Below are 22,753 nucleotides of genomic sequence, written 5' to 3'. Positions count from 1 at the left end.
CTTCTTCTTCCTCTTCTTCTGCTTCTTTGTAATCCTGCCCCACCATAACTCAGCTCTGGACGATCCCTTGCATGAGTTCCATCGCTTTTTTGTTCTTGCAGCCCATTTCAGCGTTTGCATGCAATCAGATGTAGCCATCTGTAGCAAGTAGCTTTTCTGTAGAGGAGGAGGTTTTTCCAACGCGTATACACCAGCAATCAATCTACCAACTATATTTTCACAATCCCACTTACACACTCTCGGGTTTTAATATTGGACGCAAGACGCAAAAGTTTGTTTCTTCATCTTTTTGTTTCCACGGCATTTTTTCTTTTCCGCTCGTGTTGCCATCTTAGATACAAAATGAACTCCTCCATGGCGACACGATGACTGGCACGTTCGGCGTTAAAGTTCAGATCTGAAATTTCTCCAGTGCACACATGAATTCACCGCAACTGTGCATGGAGTCTGACGTAGCACCAACCATGTCCCATTTCTTTATATGGTCTATTGGATAAGAAGAACAAGAAGAGGAATGCTACCTTCTCTTCCATGTAGGCAAGTTCCAAGTCCGCACTGAGAAAAATTTAACTTCTTGTGCATGAAGAAGCGCCCACTGAGGTTTATCCGAGCTCCCTTGTAGTTTACTCAAGATAGCCGTTCCTGCTATCATGGGCGCTACAGGTTTGGGAAAGCCATTTTGTTCTTACTTCCCACATAGCAAAAGCTGGTCATCTCTAAGGCTGTGAATTCACAAGTGGGGGGGGGGGGGAATTCTGCTGCCCCCATCCAAGTTTCAGTTTCAGATAACACATCATTCTTCGTCGCACTAAATTGGTTTTCAATTACGTCGGATATCAACTACTTGTGAACTGAATAGGGTTGAAGAAAAGAGGAAAAAGAAGAAAAATAAGCATCGAATCTGAAGTGGGGGGTATTCATTCGCATCATGAGCTCTGTAATATCGCTTCTCGTAACTTCAAACTAACACACTACACACACACACACACACAGATATTTACATATATATTTGGATTTAGAATCATTGGCCGTCAGTTAGAGAACATTGGGAGCTGGGCCCTGTGTACCGAGACCTTAACGCCAGGCCTCAGAGAGCAGAGGCACTAAGGCTTGTCAGCTTCCTCCGTCACCCTAATACTGATGAGCTTTCCGCAGCCACCCGGAGTCGTCGTGGCCCTGGGAAGGGTATGTCTCCTCGTAGAGGAGGGTGCTGTGGCTATTCCTGTTGCTGCCGTCCGTCTGACACTCCCATTCCTTTTCATTCATTGTCGCTATGCACAATTGGCTCAGCTTCCATTAATGGGGTCATGCTCCCCCAAGCTGAGCCTCGATGTTTTCTTCCTCACGTCAGCTTCGTTACTTGTAAGGTTACTGTCAAGATTGACAATCAGTTCATGGAATCGGTTGGAAAAATAAGCAACCATATAAATACGACCGATACTTGAACAGATGTATGCGAGAAGAAGAAGGATCCAACCAGTAATAAAATACATATGTTGAAAAAAAATGTTATGAAACTCAAGAGTACCGAATGCTTGCTGGTTTACATCAAATATTAAACTATGCACTAGGTGAAGACGGAAATTTACCTTGTTCTTTTTTTTGGCCGCATTGTTTAGAATGCTAATGTCGACAGTTGATGTTTTAGGGTTTTGGTTTGTTGCTTCGAAATGAATACGATGGTTCAGATGGGTGCATGGGCGTTTCATGTGACTGAGCTCGCTGTTTTCTGAGCCTCTCCAACTTCTTCTTTCTTCTCCTGGTTGTTGCTCCCCCGGGGGCTGCCGGCCAAGAATTTGTGTTCAATCATTTGATGTGGATTCATTCCAATGCGAGGAAACTTGTTGCGAGGGGAAAAAGAGTGAAGAAAAGCCGCACGAAGCTGGGAGTGGGCTGGGGCCCAGGAATTTCCCTTCGCATCTCACACATGGCTCTTGCAGCAAAAGAACTCATTCAGCCTGTGTCGTACCCCACACCCCCAGCACTCCCACTGGTCCTAACTCTCCCCTGTTATGGCTCCTTCCAAATGGCAGCCATAGCACGTTCGAATTCAAATCCCCAAAGCAAAAAGTGTGATTTCGCGGGCACGGACGCGCTTTTCTGAGCCTAAGTTCGGATTGAGGGGAAGGGCATCATGTTTTTTTTTTCCCCTCCGTCTTTTTGGATCAGGGGAAGAGAATGTTAGGAATTCTGATGCTACAGTTTCAGGGCGGGGGCTACAACCTCCGTGTCCGAATTCTCGCGGCCAATACTCAGAGGGTTAGCAGGCGTCTATGACAGGAACAAACGGCTCAATGCTCAATCCACAAGTGCAAGAAAAAAAAGCGCGCAGGGGATTTTCTTCTTTCGATTTAGAATATTCCTCTCACTCACCTAAGGTTTAGGGTAATCAGCAGAGTCACGTACCAGGAAACTGATCAGCAATCGACGAGCCTTTGTATATTTTACCATTTCGTGTTGTATCCAATTACGGACATGATGTGTAGCATAGAGGAAAGTAGAATGACCACTCACAGTGCGCAAGTTACGTCACTGAGTTGCCGACCAAACCCATTCAGTTCCAGTAAAAATCCATGACCCACGTGACCCACTATTAGAACAGATCTAGAAACCCTGTTTCTATCTTGGAGAATCTTTGCACTGTAACAGGTAACTGAAGTTAGATTCCCACTTGTTAATATTGTACCGGAGAAGTACTTAAATTAGGCGCTCAAGTGGGGTCCTCCCATTATGAGTCAGAGGACTGTCAATCCCGAGGAAATGACCATAAACCTGACTTTGGGTCACATGGAGCCGCTGTGGAGCTTGCGGGTGGGCACCATCTTGTCCCTAGCGTACAAATTTAACACTCGTGCCCACGCCCACTTCACAGAGGCGTGGGAGAGGTAATACTATTACAGGCCGCGAAGTCTATCAATCGTCAGAGCATCTGTGCAGCACATATGAGGTCGCCGAACAGCAAAACCAATCTCCGCAGCATTCCTGGGTTGTTTATTGCAGGCTAGGCAGTAGACTCTGCATCCCTAATGCAACAGATTCTACCAGCGATGGAAATCGAGCGCAGATCAAAAACTCAGTGGTGAGATGATCCCTCTGTCCACTCATCCGAGCTGAAAATAGGTCCATGACCTCGTAGACCTCGTAGACCTCGTAGGTCTAGATGGGTAACTTAGGTCGGACCCGTTTGCTGACTTCACAAAATAGTTGTTTAATGAGTACCCATTTGTGCACCTGCCGGCTCAGAATGGCAAATGGATCAGTCATTTTGTGGATGACACTTGTAAAGGTCGACTCGTGGTGCTTTTGTTTTTTTTCGCTGAGCATGGCGTCAAAGAGTTTCGGCGATTTAAGGACGTTAGCGTAGTGGGATTGGATTTCTTTTTGTGGGGGGATTGATCATTGGACTCGAAACAGAAAGAGCAGTTTGGGATCCTCCAGTTCCGTCGTCGCAAGAGTTGAGGGCCATCTGCAGAAGTTTACTATGTTTGTAGATTCCGTGCACGCTTTCATAGCAAGTAAACCTATATCCAGCTTTCAACCAAGATTAAATCTCGTAGTATTATCCTACGATTCTGCGATGGTTTAAAGCAACCAACTGGTTAATCGGTGAACAATGGTACGCGGAAGCTAATTTCTGATTCCCATGAAGTAATTCGGTTGAAAGCAATTGGCCACCGAAACTCCGAAACGCCCACCATGCTAGTCTTTCTTTCTGATGGTATTCGGCATGTGATTAATTCCTCAATAACCACGGAAACCAAAGCGTTGAATCCCATGAGCCGTGAGCAAACCCTCAGACGTGGTAGTCAGGCTCAAAAACCGATGCAAAAATCTGATGTTATGTGTGTACGAGATGAAGCACATAGAAGCACATAGAATCTCATTTGAAGATAGTCGCCCTAATAAAAAGTATCTAGTAAAATATCGTTTCTACGAGTCGCAGACTGACTGCCAGTGCCGATTGCCTCTTCGAGTGCTGATTGGCTCTTCGAGTCCCACCAGCGGCACACCATAACTGACACACAGTTACTCTCTTGTACTTAAATCAATCAATCCTTAATAAAAATATATTATCTCGATCATGTAGTTCTTTATCATGGTATCAGAGCGGGATTAACTTCCTGCTAGTGAGCTTTGCTCCTAGATCTGAATCCATCTAGTTTTGTTTCTATGTAGACAGTAAAAAAATCTAGTGACATTCTACCAGCACCATGAATTGAGAGTATCTGTAGATTTTTTCATTTCGACAGCATGTCAAGTGATCAGTCGTCAACGATCACCATTAGTGAGAGTAATAAATTGGAGGTTCCACAAACTATAATGTGTGGAAGTTAAGGATGAAGGCATTGTTGAAGAGAGAAAATATGTGGGATTCAGTGGAGAGAAAACTGACACCAGCATCGTTCCCAATAACCGTAGGTGCATCGACATATACTGTAGAGCAGTTCAAAATCCACAAACTTAAAGCTCAGGCTCTCCTGGTGATGGCTGTGAAGGACGAATTCCTAAAGACTGTGTCAGAAACCGAAGACCCCTCAAATACATGACAATCCTTGAAGAACATATTCGAAGCATAATAATCATATATAATAACATTAAACTTTAACTTCTTATATAGAATTTTGAGAACCAAGAGGAATATGCATTTTTACTTCTTCATCTATTTTTCCATTTAAGAATGCAGTCTTCACATTTAGTTGTAGTTTCCACCTCTTTTGTGCTGCAAGTGTAAAAATTGTTCTAATAGTGCTCCATCTGACAACTAGTGCATAAGTGTCAAAATAGTCCACTTGTGTTTGTTCAAATCCCCTTGCTACTAGACATGCTTTCAACTTGTTTGGTTTACGATTGTTTTCTATTTTTATCTTGAATATTCATTTAGATGTGATGGCCTTTTTTCCTTCCGGTAGATCAACAATATTCCAGGTATCATTTTTTGTGATAGTTTTTATTTCATCTTGAATGGGTTTGCAATCTCAAATGGGGTATCTTTGTTCTTCTATTTCATCTTTCCCTGTAATTCTTGTTTTTGAGCTAGGTCGTTGATATAGATTATAGAATCTGGAGTTGTCTGTTTTTGGAGCATCTATAGTTCCTGAATCAAAATTATCTTCGTAATGGGAAATTTCGGTGAGAGGCAATTCATCTTCATGTGATGGTGCTGCAGTTTGATGATGAATATTTTTTGCTTGTTGGTTTGAAAATGCAGTCTGGTCGTTGATCTTCATGTGTAGTTGAGTTGCATGTTCACTTGTGTTTGTTTCTGCAGTTTTCGTAGCATGCTCATAACCAATTTTTGATTCCTCGCATACAATATCTCGAGACAATATAATTTTTCAATTTGATGGATCAAACAGAGGATATGGTTTTGTTTGCTCGTCGAAATCCATGAGCAGACATTTCTTCGTCCTGCTTTCAAGTTTGCTTCTATCCGTTTTTGGCACATGTACGTAGGCAAGGCAATCGAAGCTTTTAAAAAAATTAACATTCAGTTTTGAATTATAGTACCTTTCGTACAGGGTGACTCCTCGGTTTGCAATGGTTGGGCTCCGATTAATTAATAAATTTGCTATATTAACAGCTTTTCTCTATAAATAACCAGGAAGATTACAGCCTGCAAGTATGCTGCATGCCCGCTGAAAGATCATACGGTTTCGTCTTTCAGCGATGCCGTTTTGGACTAGAGAATGAGGTTGAGTCAGCTGCCGTTAAATGCCGTGCAGCTCACAATAATTTTGAAATGCAGAGGATTTGAATTCTACTCCGTGGTCAATTCGCAAGCCACTGAGTTTTAGTCCAGTTTCGTTTTCTGTAAGTTGTTTTAGCAGATGGAATACTCGAAGTGTTTCTGATTTTTCATGTATAAAAAATACCCAAGATCTTCATGAAAAGTCGTCGGTGAAAATGATACAAAATTTGGAGCTGTTCAGCGATGGAGTCTTCATAGGTCCAACCAAATCAGCATGTAGTAACTATAGAATCCTTTTTGTCCTGGTGGTTGACTTTTTGTGGGAATCTCTCACGATATTGCTTCTCAACTAGACATTGCTCATATATTTTTTTCATTGCAGGAATCAGTGGCATACCTTCAACTAATCTCTTCTTTGAGAGGTGTCAGAGGCTGTCATAACTCAAATGACCAAGCCTTCGATGCCATAATTCAGCTTGGTTTTTTGTCAATCACGATTGCAGATGCTGTTTTGATGGTGTATACTTTGTTGTTATTTGGTGCTGAAGAAACGCAGATAATTCTGTATTATCCATGCATCTTGTCTCTCTGACCTGTGAGTATTACTTTGTTTTGTGTACTCATTATCCAACATTGGTTATTAGAAAATGCAATCAACTTTTTTGTTTGTACCAAACAGCCCATAGAAATCGGATTTTTTTGAAACTATGCATGTAAAGAACTTTAAGTTTTATTTCTTTGTCTTTTGTACAAATGTTGGTACTGCCTGATCCTTCTATGTCATGCTTTTCACCTCCTGCCGTTGTTACGAAGCCCTACTTGTTCGGTGTGTAAATCTCCCGAAATTCTTTGTTACCAATTATGTGCCTCGTTGCTCTTGAATTGAGGTTTCGGGGTTGGTTTTTCTCGATTTCGTGAGCTATTTCCGTGAGTGCGACATTGATGTCTTCAGTCGCACTTGTGATCCCTTATTCTTTGTTGGTAAGTAGGTTGAGGTTGTTTTCTTCTTTACGCATCGTGAATATGTTTGGGCAGGTTTGGGCTGGGTGATCTGGTGACCCGTATACGAACCAGTGAAAGTTTTTTTCGATAGCTAATACGAGTTCTTCTCTGAAATCCTTGATTCCTAGTTATATGCTGAAATCCAGAAGGTTGGTGGATGCGACTATGTGTGCTGTGATCTCTCCTCCCTTGAGTATGTTGTTTTTCACGATCAAAAATTTGATGCCGAGGTTGATAACGCTGGAGTTGTGTGATGAATGCCTGCTCTTCTCCTAAGCGATTCCTGCGCAGAGCAAGACGATGTGACTTGTTTAATAGCTTCGAGCTAATCAGTGCAAACGTGGGTAGCTTATCCTGTACGATAAGACTTTGGATTATTTCCTCGTAGCTGGGGGGGAAATCCGTTCAAGGTCGACTGTACTAAGGTCTCGTCTGCAATTTTGTGTCCCATGGCTGCTAGGTTACTCTTTGATTTTCTAGCACTACGCAAGTATTCTTTGATTGAGCCTCCCTCTTCCATACGCATGTTATGAAGGCGAGTTATTGGAAGCAAGATTTGAGATGAATCTCCAACCTCGAATATGTTCTTCAAGGATTGTCATGTATTTGAGGGGTCTTCGGTTTCTGACACAGTCTTTAGGAATTCGTCCTTCACAGCCATCACCAGGAGAGCCTGAGCTTTAAGTTTGTGGATTTTGAACTGCTCTACAGTATATGTCGATGCACCTACGGTTATTGGGAACGATGCTGGTGTCAGTTTTCTCTCCACTGAATCCCACATATTTTCTCTCTTCAACAATGCCTTCATCCTTAACTTCCACACATTATAGTTTGTGGAACCTCCAATTTATTACTCTCACTAATGGTGATCGTTGACGACTGATCACTTGACATGCTGTCGAAATGAAAAAATCTACAGATACTCTCAATTCATGGTGCTGGTAGAATGTCACTAGATTTTTTTACTGTCTACATAGAAACAAAACTAGATGGATTCAGATCTAGGAGCAAAGCTCACTAGCAGGAAGTTAATCCCGCTCTGATACCATGATAAAGAACTACATGATCGAGATAATATATTTTTATTAAGGATTGATTGATTTAAGTACAAGAGAGTAACTGTGTGTCAGTTATGGTGTGCCGCTGGTGGGACTCGAAGAGCCAATCAGCACTCGAAGAGGCAATCGGCACTGGCAGTCAGTCTGCGACTCGTAGAAACGATATTTTACTAGATACTTTTTATTAGGGCGACTATCTTCAAATGAGATTCTATGTGCTACAATCAACACTCCCTCTCACCTTGGAGCTCATTGCATCTAGCTACTGTAGATCATTGGCGTCGAGAATTTGAGGATATGCAGGGTGTAAGTCTTCTTTGTTTTCTGTTAATCTTGGATTATTAGTTCTCTCGTTGATTGAGCAATTCGTTGACTTTTGCAACAGTGTGAACTGTTTATACTAGGCTTATGGATGGTGGCAGTGGCAATACGTCGAGGCTGCGTAAGTGTCTTCTCTGCTGTCGCTATGTTGCTAGAACACGTCTGTAATTTTGTAATGAGAGATGAGTCTAATGAGGAAGCTCCCTCTGGCTTTGTAAGAAGTCGAAAAATAAGAAATGAATTCAGTTTTGAATCGAAGCTGCATAAGTTCTATGCTGTTTGCATAGGGTTTCATTTATGAGTCGTGGGATGAGTGCAAATCACAGGTGATTGGCTTTAGAGGGGCACGATTTAAAAGTTTCAGAGACCGTTTTTCTGCAGAATGATACAGGAGAGGTTAACTTATAGCACTAGTTCGAAGATGGTACAGGAGTAATGTTGATTGCTTCGCGCATGCAACCATATGTAAATGTGTCCAATGGTTTTGTTAATATATTGGCCTGCTATTCAGAGCTTGGTACGCAATCAACAATAATATCACTTACAAGACTCTTTTCTGGAATGAAGTGGTACAACAAAGTAAAATCTGATGTTGTGTGTTCTAGATTCATCGGCTTGTGATGCCAGTGGTTCCAAAATACTTAACAACTATGGTGCCGGCCTTCACAGGTTTCTACTGCTTTATGATGTGGGTTCAATGTCATCTTAGCTTCCAATGTCATCTGGCTAAGTGTGAGATTAGGAGACAGAACAATCCGGAAGCACATGGGCACTTGCTTAATTTGCTTCATGGTGCAAACCATGTGCATTGTGCATCTGCTGGGACTTTTCACAGAGGCTTGATTTGTGACTGATCTGAAGCATAATAATAATATATCACAACAATAATGATAAACAAATAAACTACAATAAAATACAATACAAAAAAACTTCTTCCAAACACCCACAGAGCAGGAGCTGCTGGGGTCCCAAGTCAGACGTTGATTCACTATGTGATGGAATGCTATTAGAATTGAAAGACAGGGTGGAGCTCAGATTATGAAGATCTGAGGTCTTTCACAGTTCTCACAGAAGCGCACACAAAACTGCAACTTCTATCACCCCATGTCAATATTCAATGCATGCTAAAGCACTAGAGACTCAGTGAAGCATCAGATACACAAAATTGAGCATCAACCTCATGAGCTTCACCTCAGCAACTGTAGCTTTGTTTTGTTGTTTGGATCATCAAATTAATTACTTCAGATGATAATAAAATTTTAAAAAACATATTTAACAACTTTGGGAGATGTGTATAGAAATGGGATTTGGAGTTGCAGAGTTAAAATTTGTGACATGCAGGAAGGCATTGAATAGGCCCATTTGTGGTGCTTGCTGCTTGAAATGATTTTGTTGAATTGGGTAGTCTTTACTTTTAAGTGCACATCAAATTGGAGAATAGGTGCATGCATTGAAGTTGGTATTAAAATTTGACAATAATAGTCACAGTCTTTACATGTTCCATAACTATTTTGTGAGAAGAGTTAGTACTAATCTAAATCATTAGTCTAATTAACCAGTGAAATTATGAGGATGTGGGTTTTGATATGTCACCAGAATTAGAGATGATCTTTTGGTCTACTTGCACTTTGATAGAATGCAGATTGTTTAACAATCGAAGAGTGATAATATGTCATGAAATTGATTAACAAACCAAGTGATAAATGCTAAAGAACCTAAGTAATTTGATAGTTGTATGTGTGTGTATGCACACATATACATAAATATATATATATATATATCCATGAAAACTGCATTGAACACATAAATTAACATATATTTTGTTGAATTCCTACAGTGCATAACAAAATTTAATTTTGTACTTACATGGTGTTTAATGTCATAATTATCAAAATTAGACATGTTCAATATCAATATAAATATTTAGAAACAAAAAGTACCAAATGAAAAAAAATATTACAATTATGATTATAACTCAATATTATTCATATCTTGAATTTCTAAGCAGCTTGTGTAAATTATGGCTTTTTGTTTCAAGAACTATGAAATTACAATGTGTAGTAATCAAGATCAAGTATACTGTTTTTATTAATTTTAAAATGTTTCATGTTCAATTAGCATAACTTCATGTTATGATAATTGTGTTCATATACACATACACGTGCATATTAATACATTGCAAAAACAAGATTTATGTTCATTGAATTAGAATATGCATATTAATACCAAATAATATACTTTAATTTTAGAAGCTCAAATGAATAAATATACATAATTAATATACAAATTTCTATTTTAAGTACAAATATTTTAAATTCAAAATTAAATCTATGATTAAAAATCTTATATTTAATAATAATAATAATAATAATAATAATAACAATAATAAATCAAGAGCAGATTTTAGGTTTAAAGTTCATAAATTGTTAAATAACTATTTTGGTATATTTAAAAAGATAAGTTTTTTTTTTTTTTTTTTTTTTTTTTTTTCTAATAACCATCAAGTTATGTTACATAATTCACTATTATTATACTAAATTTCGATAACATACAGCTTTCTTTCATTTATGATAATTTGAAAATTTTAATTGGCAACATATGTTTATATTTATATATTTCATTAAACATAATTTAATCATGTAATAAACATGTACATACATATACATACATTGGGGAGAGAAATTACGGATTTTAAGTTCATGACCACAATTATGTACATATTATAACTAATGTAACCCTTGATAAATTAAAAATAATGAATCATATATATATATATATATATATATATATTCACACACACACTGTGCAACATAAATTTGGTGAAATCTGCATTACATTACATAATCTATAGGTCTACATGCACACATGTGTGAAGTTGTAGATAAAGATATATTGTTTGAAGCAATTAATTGTGAAACAATTTTGATGGTTTCATTCAATTTTTGTTCCAGTATCCACTCAATTTGGCACAATTTTTGACACTTTTAAACATCATGAATGGAAAATATAAACTGTTAAATAAAGAAAGAATCACCTAAGAAGAATGTGAAATACCATGCCTCTATGTTTTCATTTAGATGACAGCTTACCATGGTTTATGATAGTCAATGTTTCATGACCATTATAATTCAAAAATGACAATGACCACAGAACCCAGTAACTCTATGTTTGTTTTTATCAAAATAAGTGCACAGAATACTTAGAAGAAAAAGACTATGAGATTTTTAAACAGGAATATTTCATCCTGTATTTACAACAAGCAATATCACTATTAATAATATTATCATTTTTTTGTTGTGTATTGAAAATTTATATTATTATTTAGAACCTTTTTAACATTACAGGGGAATGAATGATAAGATGTACAATATCCCATTTGATGCTGTTTTTGCACATGGCATATTATCTTGTGAGTTAAATTAAATTTAACCAAAATTTATTTGGGTTATAAGTTCAGTAAAAAAACTACCCTGTTTTGGAATGTTATGTCACAGTATGAATTAGAGAAGCAAAACCATATGTTGAGTAGTAAATACAATATAGTTCTAGATGTAATTACAGCAACATAACCAAATAAAATCAATTAAGGACCAGAACAGATAATCCTTTAACTGCAAAGGTGCCTTTTCATAACACTGATTTTCAATCTTTTTATTTTCTTTCTATTCTACTTTACTAAAGAAAATTACATGTTGTATTTTTTTTGTATATATATATATATATATATATATACTAAAGTGACATGTTTAGAATAGTTATTTTAATTTAAAATTAAGAACCAAATATGTGAGAAAGTTTTTAAAGTGGATTGAAGCACATTCGTGAACTTCTAAACTTTTAAAAAAACACTTGTAATTGATGAAATACATTCAACCGAAGCAAAGAAAATGGTTCAATTATTAGTGAACACTGGTGCAAGCAAGTTTGAAATCTTAACTCACAATTTTTTTATTCATAGAAGTCACCAATACCTCATCAAAATAAATAAATAAATAAATAAATAAAGACAAGACCAAGCTCCAACATTCCCATTTCATGTTTTCTTAGTCATAAGAATTTTGAGATGCAAACAATGGATGCCCTATGCCATTTACTTTCAATTTAAAAATGATGAAATAAAATGTAGTTACATTGTATAGGTCATCTAATACCCTTTGCATGAAACTCATGATAAATAAATAAACGTGGAATACTTAAATTGGTATTAGTTACTTTGAAAAATATTTGTTCAGTTTTTGAAAATAAATTGTTCCACGATTATCAACGTTTGTTTATTTATTTATGATTCATGCAAATAATCAAATCTCAAATCAACCATCTCAAGTATTAGTGTTCCCAATCTTCAATTATCCCCATATTCATTCACATAACAAAAGAGTGACAAATATTAAACTCTCCAACCTTTGGTGTTGATTTGAGACAGAAAATCTGAGGATGCAATCTCTATGGGATACTCAATCTGTATCATGAGTATTGTTGCATAAGTAACGCATTTCAATCTAAACATTTATTAATAAAAAAAAATCTTAAATTAATTATGGTTTTAAAATTCCTCACCAACCTTTTTTTCTAATATTTTGATTCATGTCCATCTTAAGTTTCTTATAGTTGCATCTTTATGGAGAGAGAGAGTTAGAGCATGTGTATATATATATATATACACACACACACACACATCTATATATATATATATATACATTTATGTATGTTTTAAAATGAAATAAAAAGTTTTTGCTTGAAGCAAGGGACTCCACCTTTTAGTAAAAATGGGGAGGTTGTTGATATTGATGATGATGAATAGGATTTGTTATTGAGCCATAACCTCCAACTACACCACCACCACCAATTGTGGGGGCACTTGGTGGAGGAAGAAGGCCATACAGAGGTGGAACCCCATACAACAAAGAAGTTGATGATATAGTTGAATATAAGTTGTTTCCTTGGGATACCTACAATAGCCACATTTCTATTTATATGTATATTCCCCCCCCCCACACTTTTATTTACAATTTATTATGTACAAAATATATATATATATATATATATATATATATACACACATACATTCACATATTGTTGACATAAAGCCATTCTAAAATAAATAAATAAATAAATAAAATTGGTAATCCAAGGATTTTACTTCGGATATGCAAGTAGAATTTGCTACATAGTCTTGGTTCATGTTTGCATATCCTGCAACACAGCCATGCCACTGCTTGTGTCATTTACTTATTTACACTAGATTATTTTCCTTTTAAAAAGATACAATAAGCATTATTATCTGCACACAAAGAAGAAGACAAAGAAGAAGCTTCTACCATTAATCTTGACTTTGGCACAGAGAGTGATTTTGGAACAAGTCACATAAGTTGATATATCTTGTTCATTTCAAACCATACATAACTTACAAGTTAAAAAAAAATAAAAATAAAATACACCACGTGAAACCCATTTTGATTATGTTTCTTTTTCATTCATAATTGTCATACCTGAGGAGGAAGGGGGAGGGTTGGGTTGGGAGGCTGCCTCGTAAATGGAGTAGGGGGTTGCATTATTAGGATTAGGGTTAGGGTTAACCCCCACTATGGTTGCAGAGAGGGAGGGATGATGTGGCACTTGGAGAATGGTTGGGTTCATGGGGACCCCTCCCAATGCTGACGCAGCAGCAGCATACCCACCAAATTGGGGCTGTTCTGGGGGCCGCACAATTGTTGATCTGATGGAACTTCATACATAAAAATTAAAAAAATCATAGTTGTTTATTTTTGATTTACGAAATGAATATATATATATATATATATATACATATATAAATTTTGAAAAATTCATGAATCATATTCTTCATGCATAAATATATAATAAAGTATACATTAACAGTGCTCCATATAGTTTGTTCATACATATTTGTACAGATACATACCCATCCATTGTGTTTGTTTTAAAAGCTAAAATAAATGAAAAAAATAAAAATTAAGGAATCAAGACCAAGTATGATTAAGTTGCTACAATTGAGTTCATTGCATGATTTGATGTTCTTAAAAACTTTCAGTAGTATTTTCAAATTGGCAATTATACTTTAAAAGTGATTTGATGGTTAAAATTGTGAATAGTCAAACATGAGTACAAGATGGTTATATAAATATATATATATTGTAAATTTCAGATTCAACTTGAAAACACGTACTACCTAGATTTTTCTGAAAACAAGGATTGCCCATCAAAACCAGGGGTGCTTGTGTTGGAGTGAATGGAGCCTTGCTCTGGAAGTTCCAAGCATTGCCAAGGACGAGCCCTTTGCGCATCCACAAATCTTGCCTCTTTTTCCTTTCATTAAAATTATGGAGAAAAATGAATAACAATTTTTCAAAAAGTAATTAAATTGTAGAAAGACAGGGAAAAAAATTACCTTCTATATTATATAAAATGGGGTTTTTTAATTTTTAAAATTTTACTTAAAAAAAAAAAAAAAAATCCCTAACTCTTGCATCATGTGGTATCATGACATTGGATTGGGACATTACCATTGAAATAAAAGTTCGTTTCAGTCCAGATGTTTCAAATTCCTGGTTAGCACCAACAAATCCCACTGCAGACATATCACAATTATTAAAGTACAACATTGAAAGGAAGATGTCTTCATATATATATATATATGTACATATCAAAATGTGTTCTCAATGAGGTTGCAGCTATGAAAGCTTCAGGTACCAATTGCTCCTCGAAAATCCATGAAATCTTGTCCTCCAAATCCTACACTTCCAAAGCCTCCTCCTCCATGTTGAACTGGATCAAACCGATCCACATATGTATCCACACTTTGACATGGAACTACTCCACAAGGGCCTTGAATGGATGTTGTATAACCTCCTCCACCACATCCATGAAACTTTTTGCCAAAACCTCCTCTCTCCATCTCACATTGTGGAAATTCATTGTATCTCGGTAAAGGAATTGTATTTGGATTCATGATATTATCATTGAAATATATCAAATCATGGGAATTTTGGCGTTTGTTCTTTCCGTTTCCAACACCATTTCCCGTAAAATTTGGGAGCCCTAGAAAGGAATTACCATTGATTGCGGTTTGCACACTCATCCATTCTTTGTTGACTTTCTTGCATGAAGTTTGATGCCCTCCTCCTCTTCCATTACAACCACTGTAAGTATTATTCTTGATTTTCCTATTGCATTGTTCACTGATGTTGTTGTTGTTGTTGAATAGTTGCCTTGATTGCCCTAGCTTTGTAAATTCCAATTCAGGAGCTTGTAACATAATTTTCTCTAAAGCATTTGAGGCAGCCATTTGTTTGGCTCTTGCCTTGTTGCGGCCAATGCCAAGTCCTTTGATGGGGGTGCCAACATTTGATCCTCCATCCAAGGTGCTAATCACTACTGTAACTTCAAAGGGCCCAAATGAGTTAGCTTTGGTCTCGTAGTGAACCTTATAATGGTTCCGAGAAGCATATTCATGAAGCAATGATAAAGGTGTTTTATTGTGCAACTTTTGTTCTTTGTGTACACCTTCAATCACCTTGTGCGCTTTGGTTTTGTTGTGAGATTTGTATTTGTCAAACAAGTCAAATCCAAATCCACACATTGTGCACTCGTATTTGTCAAGAGTGAATTTAGGCAACACATCACTATTTTGTGGCAAAGCTTGTTCCAAATTTTCTAAAGTTCTTGAAGGGAGAAGACAGTCACTCAAACAAGCCCCTTCTACAATAAGATTCACACTGTTAAGTTTTTCTTCTTTTTCATCTGTGATTAAATCATTCTTTATTCGTTTCATTTGTGGTAATTTTGTCTTCACATCTGTCTCTTTGTTGTTGATACTGTTTCCCCGCTTTATTTTTTTCCCCAACCTTTGCATGTTTCCAATTCCTAACCCATGATCATTCATTCTCCCAAATCTAACTTGATTCTCAAAATGAGAAAGGTTTCCACAACTTGATAATACTGCAAGCACAAAATCCAGTTATAATTGTTATAATAGAACTAACATTCAATAAAAAAATAAAAAAATCACATATTTTATATCTATATATATATATATATATATATATTAATAAAGAGAGAGAGGGATTGTAGGAGTAATATACCATCACAAGGAATCAATCCCATTCCTCCTCGTAGCCCCATTCCAACTCCAGGTACTCCAATGCCATGTATTCCTACTCCTATCCTATGGTCTCCTCTAAAACCTGGTGGATATGCTCCACGAATTCCTCCTTTCATAACTTTGCTTTTCATTTGTGGCTTTGCCAGCATCACTTTCATTTTGATCTAGAGTATGTGACATTCGTTAAAGATCTTCATATAAATTCTTAAAACACACACACACACAATATATAAAAGAAAAAAAACTCAAGATAAATGATTTAAGAATGTATTTCAAGATTAAATTTATTAGTGCATTTTTCTATTTGTTATTACTATGTGTATTATTATTATTGTTGTTTTCTACCTTGATATCTTCATAACTGATTTCGGTGTTGTTCAAAGCATCTATACACAGCAAGGCAGCGTCTCGCTCAACATAGTTCACGAACCCAAAATCTTTTCGTTTTGCAGACAACATGTTGCGGGCTAAGACAATGCGTTCCACAGCGCCATATTTGTTGAAAAGCTCTTTCACTTTTCGTTCATCCCATGTTGGAGGCATTCCATCAACAAAGACAGATTTTACCTACACCAACAAATGAAGAGGAAACATGGTCGACGGATGAGCTTCAAAAACATGTACTGCGAAATTAGAGAATGATTTCAAATGTTATATGATACTACATATATATAACTTATGGTTAGAATGAGTGGTTGGCTTCAACTCATTAAATCATACCTGGGACATTATATCTTCATCTGGTTCATTTAATGGTTGTGCCCATGCAATTTTTGCAGAGCGATCTGTTCCAAAAACAGCATCAGCTTGCTGAAGTCGCCTAAAAGCATTCAGAGCTTCTTTGTGAGTATTGAATTCAATAAATGCAAATCCACGGTTAACACCTTCCAGTTGTGGATCCTCCATCAATGTTATGTCCTCCACATTCTCAATGGCAAACTTCTTCAAAGTCTCCAAAACCTACAATTCCTCAAAAAACGGAACAACGTGCCACCACACTTTCATTTCATTGGTACCCACCACATATTCTTTCAAGGAGAAAGAGATACTGAGACACACGCAGTTGCAAAATCCAAAAAACATGGGTAGAAAGCTCAAATATGTAGGCCGAGGTATTCAACTGTGGAGATACGCACCGTTTCCTTTTTCCACAACTTGCTGATGTTGCCAAGGAATAGCGTATCGTTTTCCTCACTCGGCAGTACTCCACATGAGCGACCTCGGATCTGACAAACCAATACTATAATTTACTTCAAAAAAGTCGACTATGTGTATGTGCAAACACGTGCATATACATATACATTCTTAAAACAAGGCTGAAAAGACTCCTGCACTGGTAAAATGAGTAATGAAAGCAGCAGAAAAGGATTTATTACTGTTGTTGTTGTGTTTCATTTCATTTATTAACAAAACGATGAAGGAGGAGGAAGAGGACGCTGACTTCGACTCGCTCCAGGTCGTGGGAGGCGCGCTTGGCGATGGCGGCGGAGGCGAAGCGGATGAAGGCGTAGCCCTTGTTCTTGCCCGTCTGAGCATTCTTCATGAGTCGCACCTCCACCACGTCGCCCACTCGTCCGAACACCGACTCCAGCTCTTCCTCGGTGGTTTCCTTGTCCAGCCCACCCACGAATACCTCCAGCTTCTTGTGCTTCCGTCTCTCAGAGATGGGCAATACCCGTTGCTCTTCCATCTCCTCCTCGTTCTCTTCCGCTTCCTTGCCAACTCCTACACCGCCCCCACATTACATTTCTCGTCAGCCGACGCGGGCGACGCGTGCACAGACGCAAAACGGTGCGATCAGTCATAGCCTTCGGAACCTGTCAGCGAATTCCCACAGCGCAAAGGAAGAAGAGGTGGTGGTGTAGAGAGTCATTATGTTTACCGCAGAGATCGACCGTGTCCTCTGGCGAACTGTCGTTGCGTGGGTCCCTGCTCCATTCTTGATTCCCTCCTACCATCTTCACCGGCTGGTCCGACTCAGATACGAGCTCGACTTGTTCTTTCGTTGTCTTCTGGCGCGTTTCCGCTGCAGGACCGCTCTCCGCCTCAACATGATCATTCTTCTCCGTGGGTTCAGTCAAAACTTCGTCGATGCCGGCTTCTGGTTCGTCTTCCGCAGACACCCGCTGTGAGCTTGGATGAGTGGAGCCTGAAGCTGAAGGGTTGAGTTCTTGGTCAGCGTCTATCCGTTCGAGAGGTTCCGCTTCGTTTGTGATCACATCCATGGTATCAACTACGTCAATCAGGCTTTGCATCACCTGCACTGTCGTTACAGAATAGGAATCGCCCATATTGTTTGCAGATTCCAAAGCAGTGCCTTCAGGATCGCACGGCATCGATACCATCGTCTCGTTCATTGGAACTCTGCTCCCTGCAGTTGTTACCTCTTCCTCCTCGGGTATCATGGGATCGTCCGTCCCCGCGATCATCACTCCAATTTGCGAACCATTGGCGTCCGCGCTAGGTTTAACCTCGACAAGATCCGCAGCGTCGTGGGCAGTATCCAACATCACAGCGTCATTGAAATTCATCGCAGGGACCTCCTGAGCACTTGCACCATCGCCGGGAGGGCGTGCCGCGTCCGCGGTGGGCTCATGCGTTTGGCAATCCTCGTCGTCACTGGAAGAGACGAATCCTGCGTCACTCGCATATGGCGTGTTGCCTTCGGCGGATGATGTTGCGACGGAGAGTTCCGTAATTAATCCAGCAAAACAAAGCCTGTCCAAGCAAGCGTCTGCTCGCTCAGGCTGCTCCTGCTTCTCTATTGACTCGAGGCCGCGGTGCCGCGGTGTGGGTCTGAGCCCCGTAACTTCCACGGTTGCCTCGGTGTCTGTAACTGTCACGACGATGCTGATCGGCCCTCGCCACCGCTGCGTCGCGACCTCCAGTTCCGTCGTGTTTTCCTTCAAATTTTGCGAATTGTGTGCCTGTCTGCTGATGCGACCTTAACCTTCTTAAGATTAAAAGGTTTTAGTGTGAATAGATGATTTGTCCACAACTAGTGTTATAATGATCATTTAAAGTAAATAAAGGTCACGGCAGCACATCTTGGTTCTAATTTAAATCATTGAGAATTAGTGATAACGTCGTAAACAACTCACTCTGTCTACAACTGTGCAACCATCATCTCAACATCCTAATGCATTCTTTTAAAGCGTGTACAACACCGATTTCGAAGAACAGATAATACCCAATTCTCACTATGATCTTTATATTTTCATCCGTCCATCAACCAAGAGTGTCGACTGACATTGATGCGGGGTAGCTGCCTCAGATTTTTTTGGGACTGGCAACCAATTGATGCGAGTCCCTAGAATATTGGCAGTAGAGGAGCAAAATTTCGAAATAAAGGAAAAAGAAAAACACAAAAACGCAAAATGATTTTTTGGGCACGTAGACAGAGTTAAAAATTTAGATTGTCTTAAGATGTGCTGGAGCTGGGGGCCATTTGGATTTTCTTTTCATCCATTACCAGATACCTATCCCACTACGGCCATACAATACCTCATGGTCATTGTAGACCCAACTTTACTAGTGGATTATTGAATCAGCGACAACAAAGAAAATTTAAATAAAGTTTTAGAATAAAACAAAAAGAAAAAAAAATAAAGCTGTACTGTGTATCAATGAATCCTCATTCATGTACTACTGTACAAAACATGATTTTACTATGGTTAGAATAAATGAAATTCTATTTAAATCGGTGTCTAATGAAGTCAAGTGAAATAAGCATGAGCATGTAGATGTTGAATCATGAAAAGTAGAAATGAAAAGAAAAACACTCCATGGAGAGGACGTTCATGCCAGAAGATTTTAGTCACAAATGAAATGAAATCAAACCTAATGTTTCATTGCAATTAGCGGAACGGAACAGAGTAAAAACGCGCAAATGAAGTCATTCAGACCACTCTGAAGATGCGTCTTTCGTAAGCAAACAAAAAAATTCTCCAGCTCAAGATAAACTCGTTGTAGGACTACCGATTTCCGCGTACGAAGAGATGGCCGGGGACGTAACCCCGGCATGCTGGTTCTACTCTAGACCGCCATTAAATCACCAAAATTGCGCATCAGAACCACGGATCCTGCAAAAATTGCCACAGCGCGCACAAGTCTCTGCAAAAAACACGAAGTTCCTGATCAGCTCTAAACCCTAAAACTCAGCTCAAACAAATATATGCAAACAGCATACTCACATACTAAAATTCAGCCGAATATAATTACTACATCAATGCTGCTTAAATCCTTAAAAAAAAAAACAAATTCTCAGCCCAAGCAAACATTCAGCTCGATCTAGCCGCACCAATTCATTCGATTCCAGCACTAAGCCCTAAAGCAGCAACGGCTGTCAACTTCACCAAGCAACCAGTGATTGATCGACAGCAAAGAAGAAAATTCCTCATCAAAAGACTCTGAATAATGCCGGAAAGAGAGAGTAAACAACACGAAACAAAAAATAACGATTTCCGACAGAATTAATATCCCCGGAAGTAGAAGGCGATACCAAGTGCGCAGCGAGCTTCTCCTCATCCCTGGTTTCCGCGGCCCATTTGTTCTTCAACTTCTGCAGCATGCTCAGCGCCATGTCTTCGTGATGCAGTGTCGATCACGTAGAAGTCACGACGGAGTTCGATCTTTCGACCACAACGCTTCAATCCGAGACAGACGAGCTTGCAAATTGGAAGCAACTGAGACTTCCATTGGGCTCCGAGGTTCGCAACTAAAACCCTAATTGATACCCGGAGCTACCGGAGCATAAACAATTCTCCAGGTGTATACCCGCATCATACTGGTGTAACACCAGTATCATGCTGGGCTGAATGAAGGAGCTCCAGGATAATCCTAGTTCAATATATTTCAGCATATAATCAACATCTGATGTATACAGGTTTTTCTTGTGTTTTTTGTTAGAAGTTATTATTGAAAACATTAAATATGTACACAAGTGTGATTATATATATATATATATATATATATATATCTATATCTATTGACACACACACATGCATATTAAAACAATAACAAAGTGTGAGAAGGATTTACATCTGTCATTTTAATGCAAAAGTTACATGCTGAAAATTTTATATTTTACACCAATTTAATTATTGAATACTGAGTATACTCGTGTAAGATTATTATCATTAATATTATTTTCAGGCACATATGTATGCTAAATGAGTGCATGTTTAAAAATAATGTCATTGTATATGTAAAATTAAAGTGTTTTGTTATTTTCATTCTTTTTAAAAAAAATTAAAAAAAATTTTAAAAATTTTCATACATACTAAAATATTTAAATTATAAAAAAAACCCTTTTTAAAAATTTTAAAGGAAAAAATCATATTGACTTATTGTTTAAAACAAATTTTTAATGTATTTAATTATTAACAAATATAATTGATTTCAATTTGAGGTATGTAGCAGACATATTATGGTGAATAAAATTTACAATGAAATTTGGCTTGTAATATAAGCTCGGAGGCATTGTAAATTGATTTTTTTGTCTTATTTTAGATGATTACATCTCTTTCTACAATGTAGAAACAATACATGTAAAAATAGAACTTGTTAAGCCTATCAATTACTGTCAAAGGAGACCTTTCTAATTTTGATTTTTTGGCTTGGCCAAAAAACAAAAATAAATATTATTAAATATATTAAAAAATTCAATATATATATATATATATATATATATATATATATTAATTTCTTGTTTTTTAGATGCCAAAAGTTTATTTGATTGTTTAATTTCAATAATTTTTCATTTTTTAATTTTTTAATTTTTAAAAAATAATATTTGTAATACTTATTTATTTATATGTAACTAAATTTTATTATCTTGTTATTTCACATCATTAATTTCTTTGGTGACTTGATGAAACCTTTCTTATACACATGGCAATTTGTATCCAATTGTCTTCCAAATGTTGTTCAAAGTTGTGACTAAGATTGAGTGTTGATTTATATTTGAGTAATATTTTTAAGGATTGAAATTTGAATTAATTAGGTGCTTTTATCAAAGGATTTGTGAAGTCATTTTGCAAATATAAAGGTAGTGTTTGCGGTGTTTAGGTAGAGAAAGTTTGCCTTAAGAAAGTGCTAGGCTTTTGGCTGTCACTAAATGCTCAACCAAGCCTTTAGATAAATGAAACACCAAGTCCATATACAAAATTGTCCCTATAGGGGCAATTACATCAATACATAAGCCTTAAGTACCAAAGATCACCAATAATGTGATAAAAATATCATAAAAAACTTGTATATCCTTAAGGTAAATTTTTTCCAAACTTCAACAGCTCATATCTCATGATTGGGCCATTCAAACAAATCTAAATTTTATATGAAATAATGATGTATTTTTGGCAACTGCGACAAAAAATTTCAACTCTAAATTTGTTATAAATCTTAAAATATTGCCAAAACTCTAACACTAGCTTCAAACCCTTGCTTACATATACATGTATATAAATTTCTTTATATCTCACAAACTAAATATTCAAATACTATAAAATTTTGACATATATCTTTTGAACTCAATAACACACACTTTTGAAAAAATTTAGCTAA

The 22,753-nt window shown here is 37.4% G+C and overlaps 1 protein-coding gene across 4 annotated transcripts; it reads right to left on the bottom strand.

The window, feature by feature from the left end:
• Positions 1-8,453: 8,453 nt before the first annotated feature.
• On the bottom strand, positions 8,454-19,268 carry LOC112289316 (uncharacterized). Of its 4 annotated transcripts, none has more exons than XM_024534443.3 (13): positions 18,072-19,265; positions 17,631-17,914; positions 17,326-17,415; positions 16,910-17,149; positions 16,535-16,756; positions 16,170-16,353; positions 14,779-16,026; positions 14,592-14,656; positions 14,258-14,394; positions 13,560-13,795; positions 13,211-13,263; positions 12,825-13,019; positions 8,454-8,925 (listed from the first exon to the last, which is right to left on the bottom strand). In XM_024534443.3, exons 1-12 carry the CDS (start codon positions 18,718-18,720, stop codon positions 12,828-12,830), a joined length of 3,600 nt encoding a protein of 1,199 aa, XP_024390211.1. In that variant the 5' UTR covers positions 18,721-19,265; the 3' UTR covers positions 8,454-8,925; positions 12,825-12,827. The 4 variants fall into 4 exon arrangements, with proteins under 4 accessions (XP_024390211.1, XP_024390210.1, XP_024390212.1 ...); XM_024534442.3 differs by lacking the exon at positions 8,454-8,925 and adding an exon at positions 9,501-12,529 and having other exon boundaries at positions 18,072-19,264; XM_024534444.3 differs by lacking the exon at positions 8,454-8,925 and adding an exon at positions 9,501-12,529 and having other exon boundaries at positions 13,560-13,786; positions 18,072-19,263.
• Positions 19,269-22,753: the final 3,485 nt, after the last annotated feature.

This window comes from Physcomitrium patens, chromosome 12 (assembly GCF_059467195.1).
Source record: "Physcomitrium patens ecotype Gransden chromosome 12, ASM5946719v1, whole genome shotgun sequence".
Taxonomy (NCBI): Eukaryota; Viridiplantae; Streptophyta; class Bryopsida; order Funariales; family Funariaceae; genus Physcomitrium; species Physcomitrium patens.
Note: the sequence above shows the minus strand (reverse complement) of the source record. Positions and strands in the feature narration are given on the sequence as shown.

Bases quoted from the DNA above. Each gene is read 5' to 3' on its own strand.
- LOC112289316 (XM_024534443.3), bottom strand. From the start codon at position 18,720: ATGAATTTCAATGACGCTGTGATGTTGGATACTGCCCACGACGCTGCG. The intron at 16,027-16,169 runs GTATATTACTCC...TTGTGCTTGCAG, and splicing joins GGGATTGATTCCTTGTGATG to TATTATCAAGTTGTGGAAAC. The intron at 14,395-14,591 runs GTAATGTCCCAA...TTTTAATGAAAG, and splicing joins AACGAACTTTTATTTCAATG to GAAAAAGAGGCAAGATTTGT.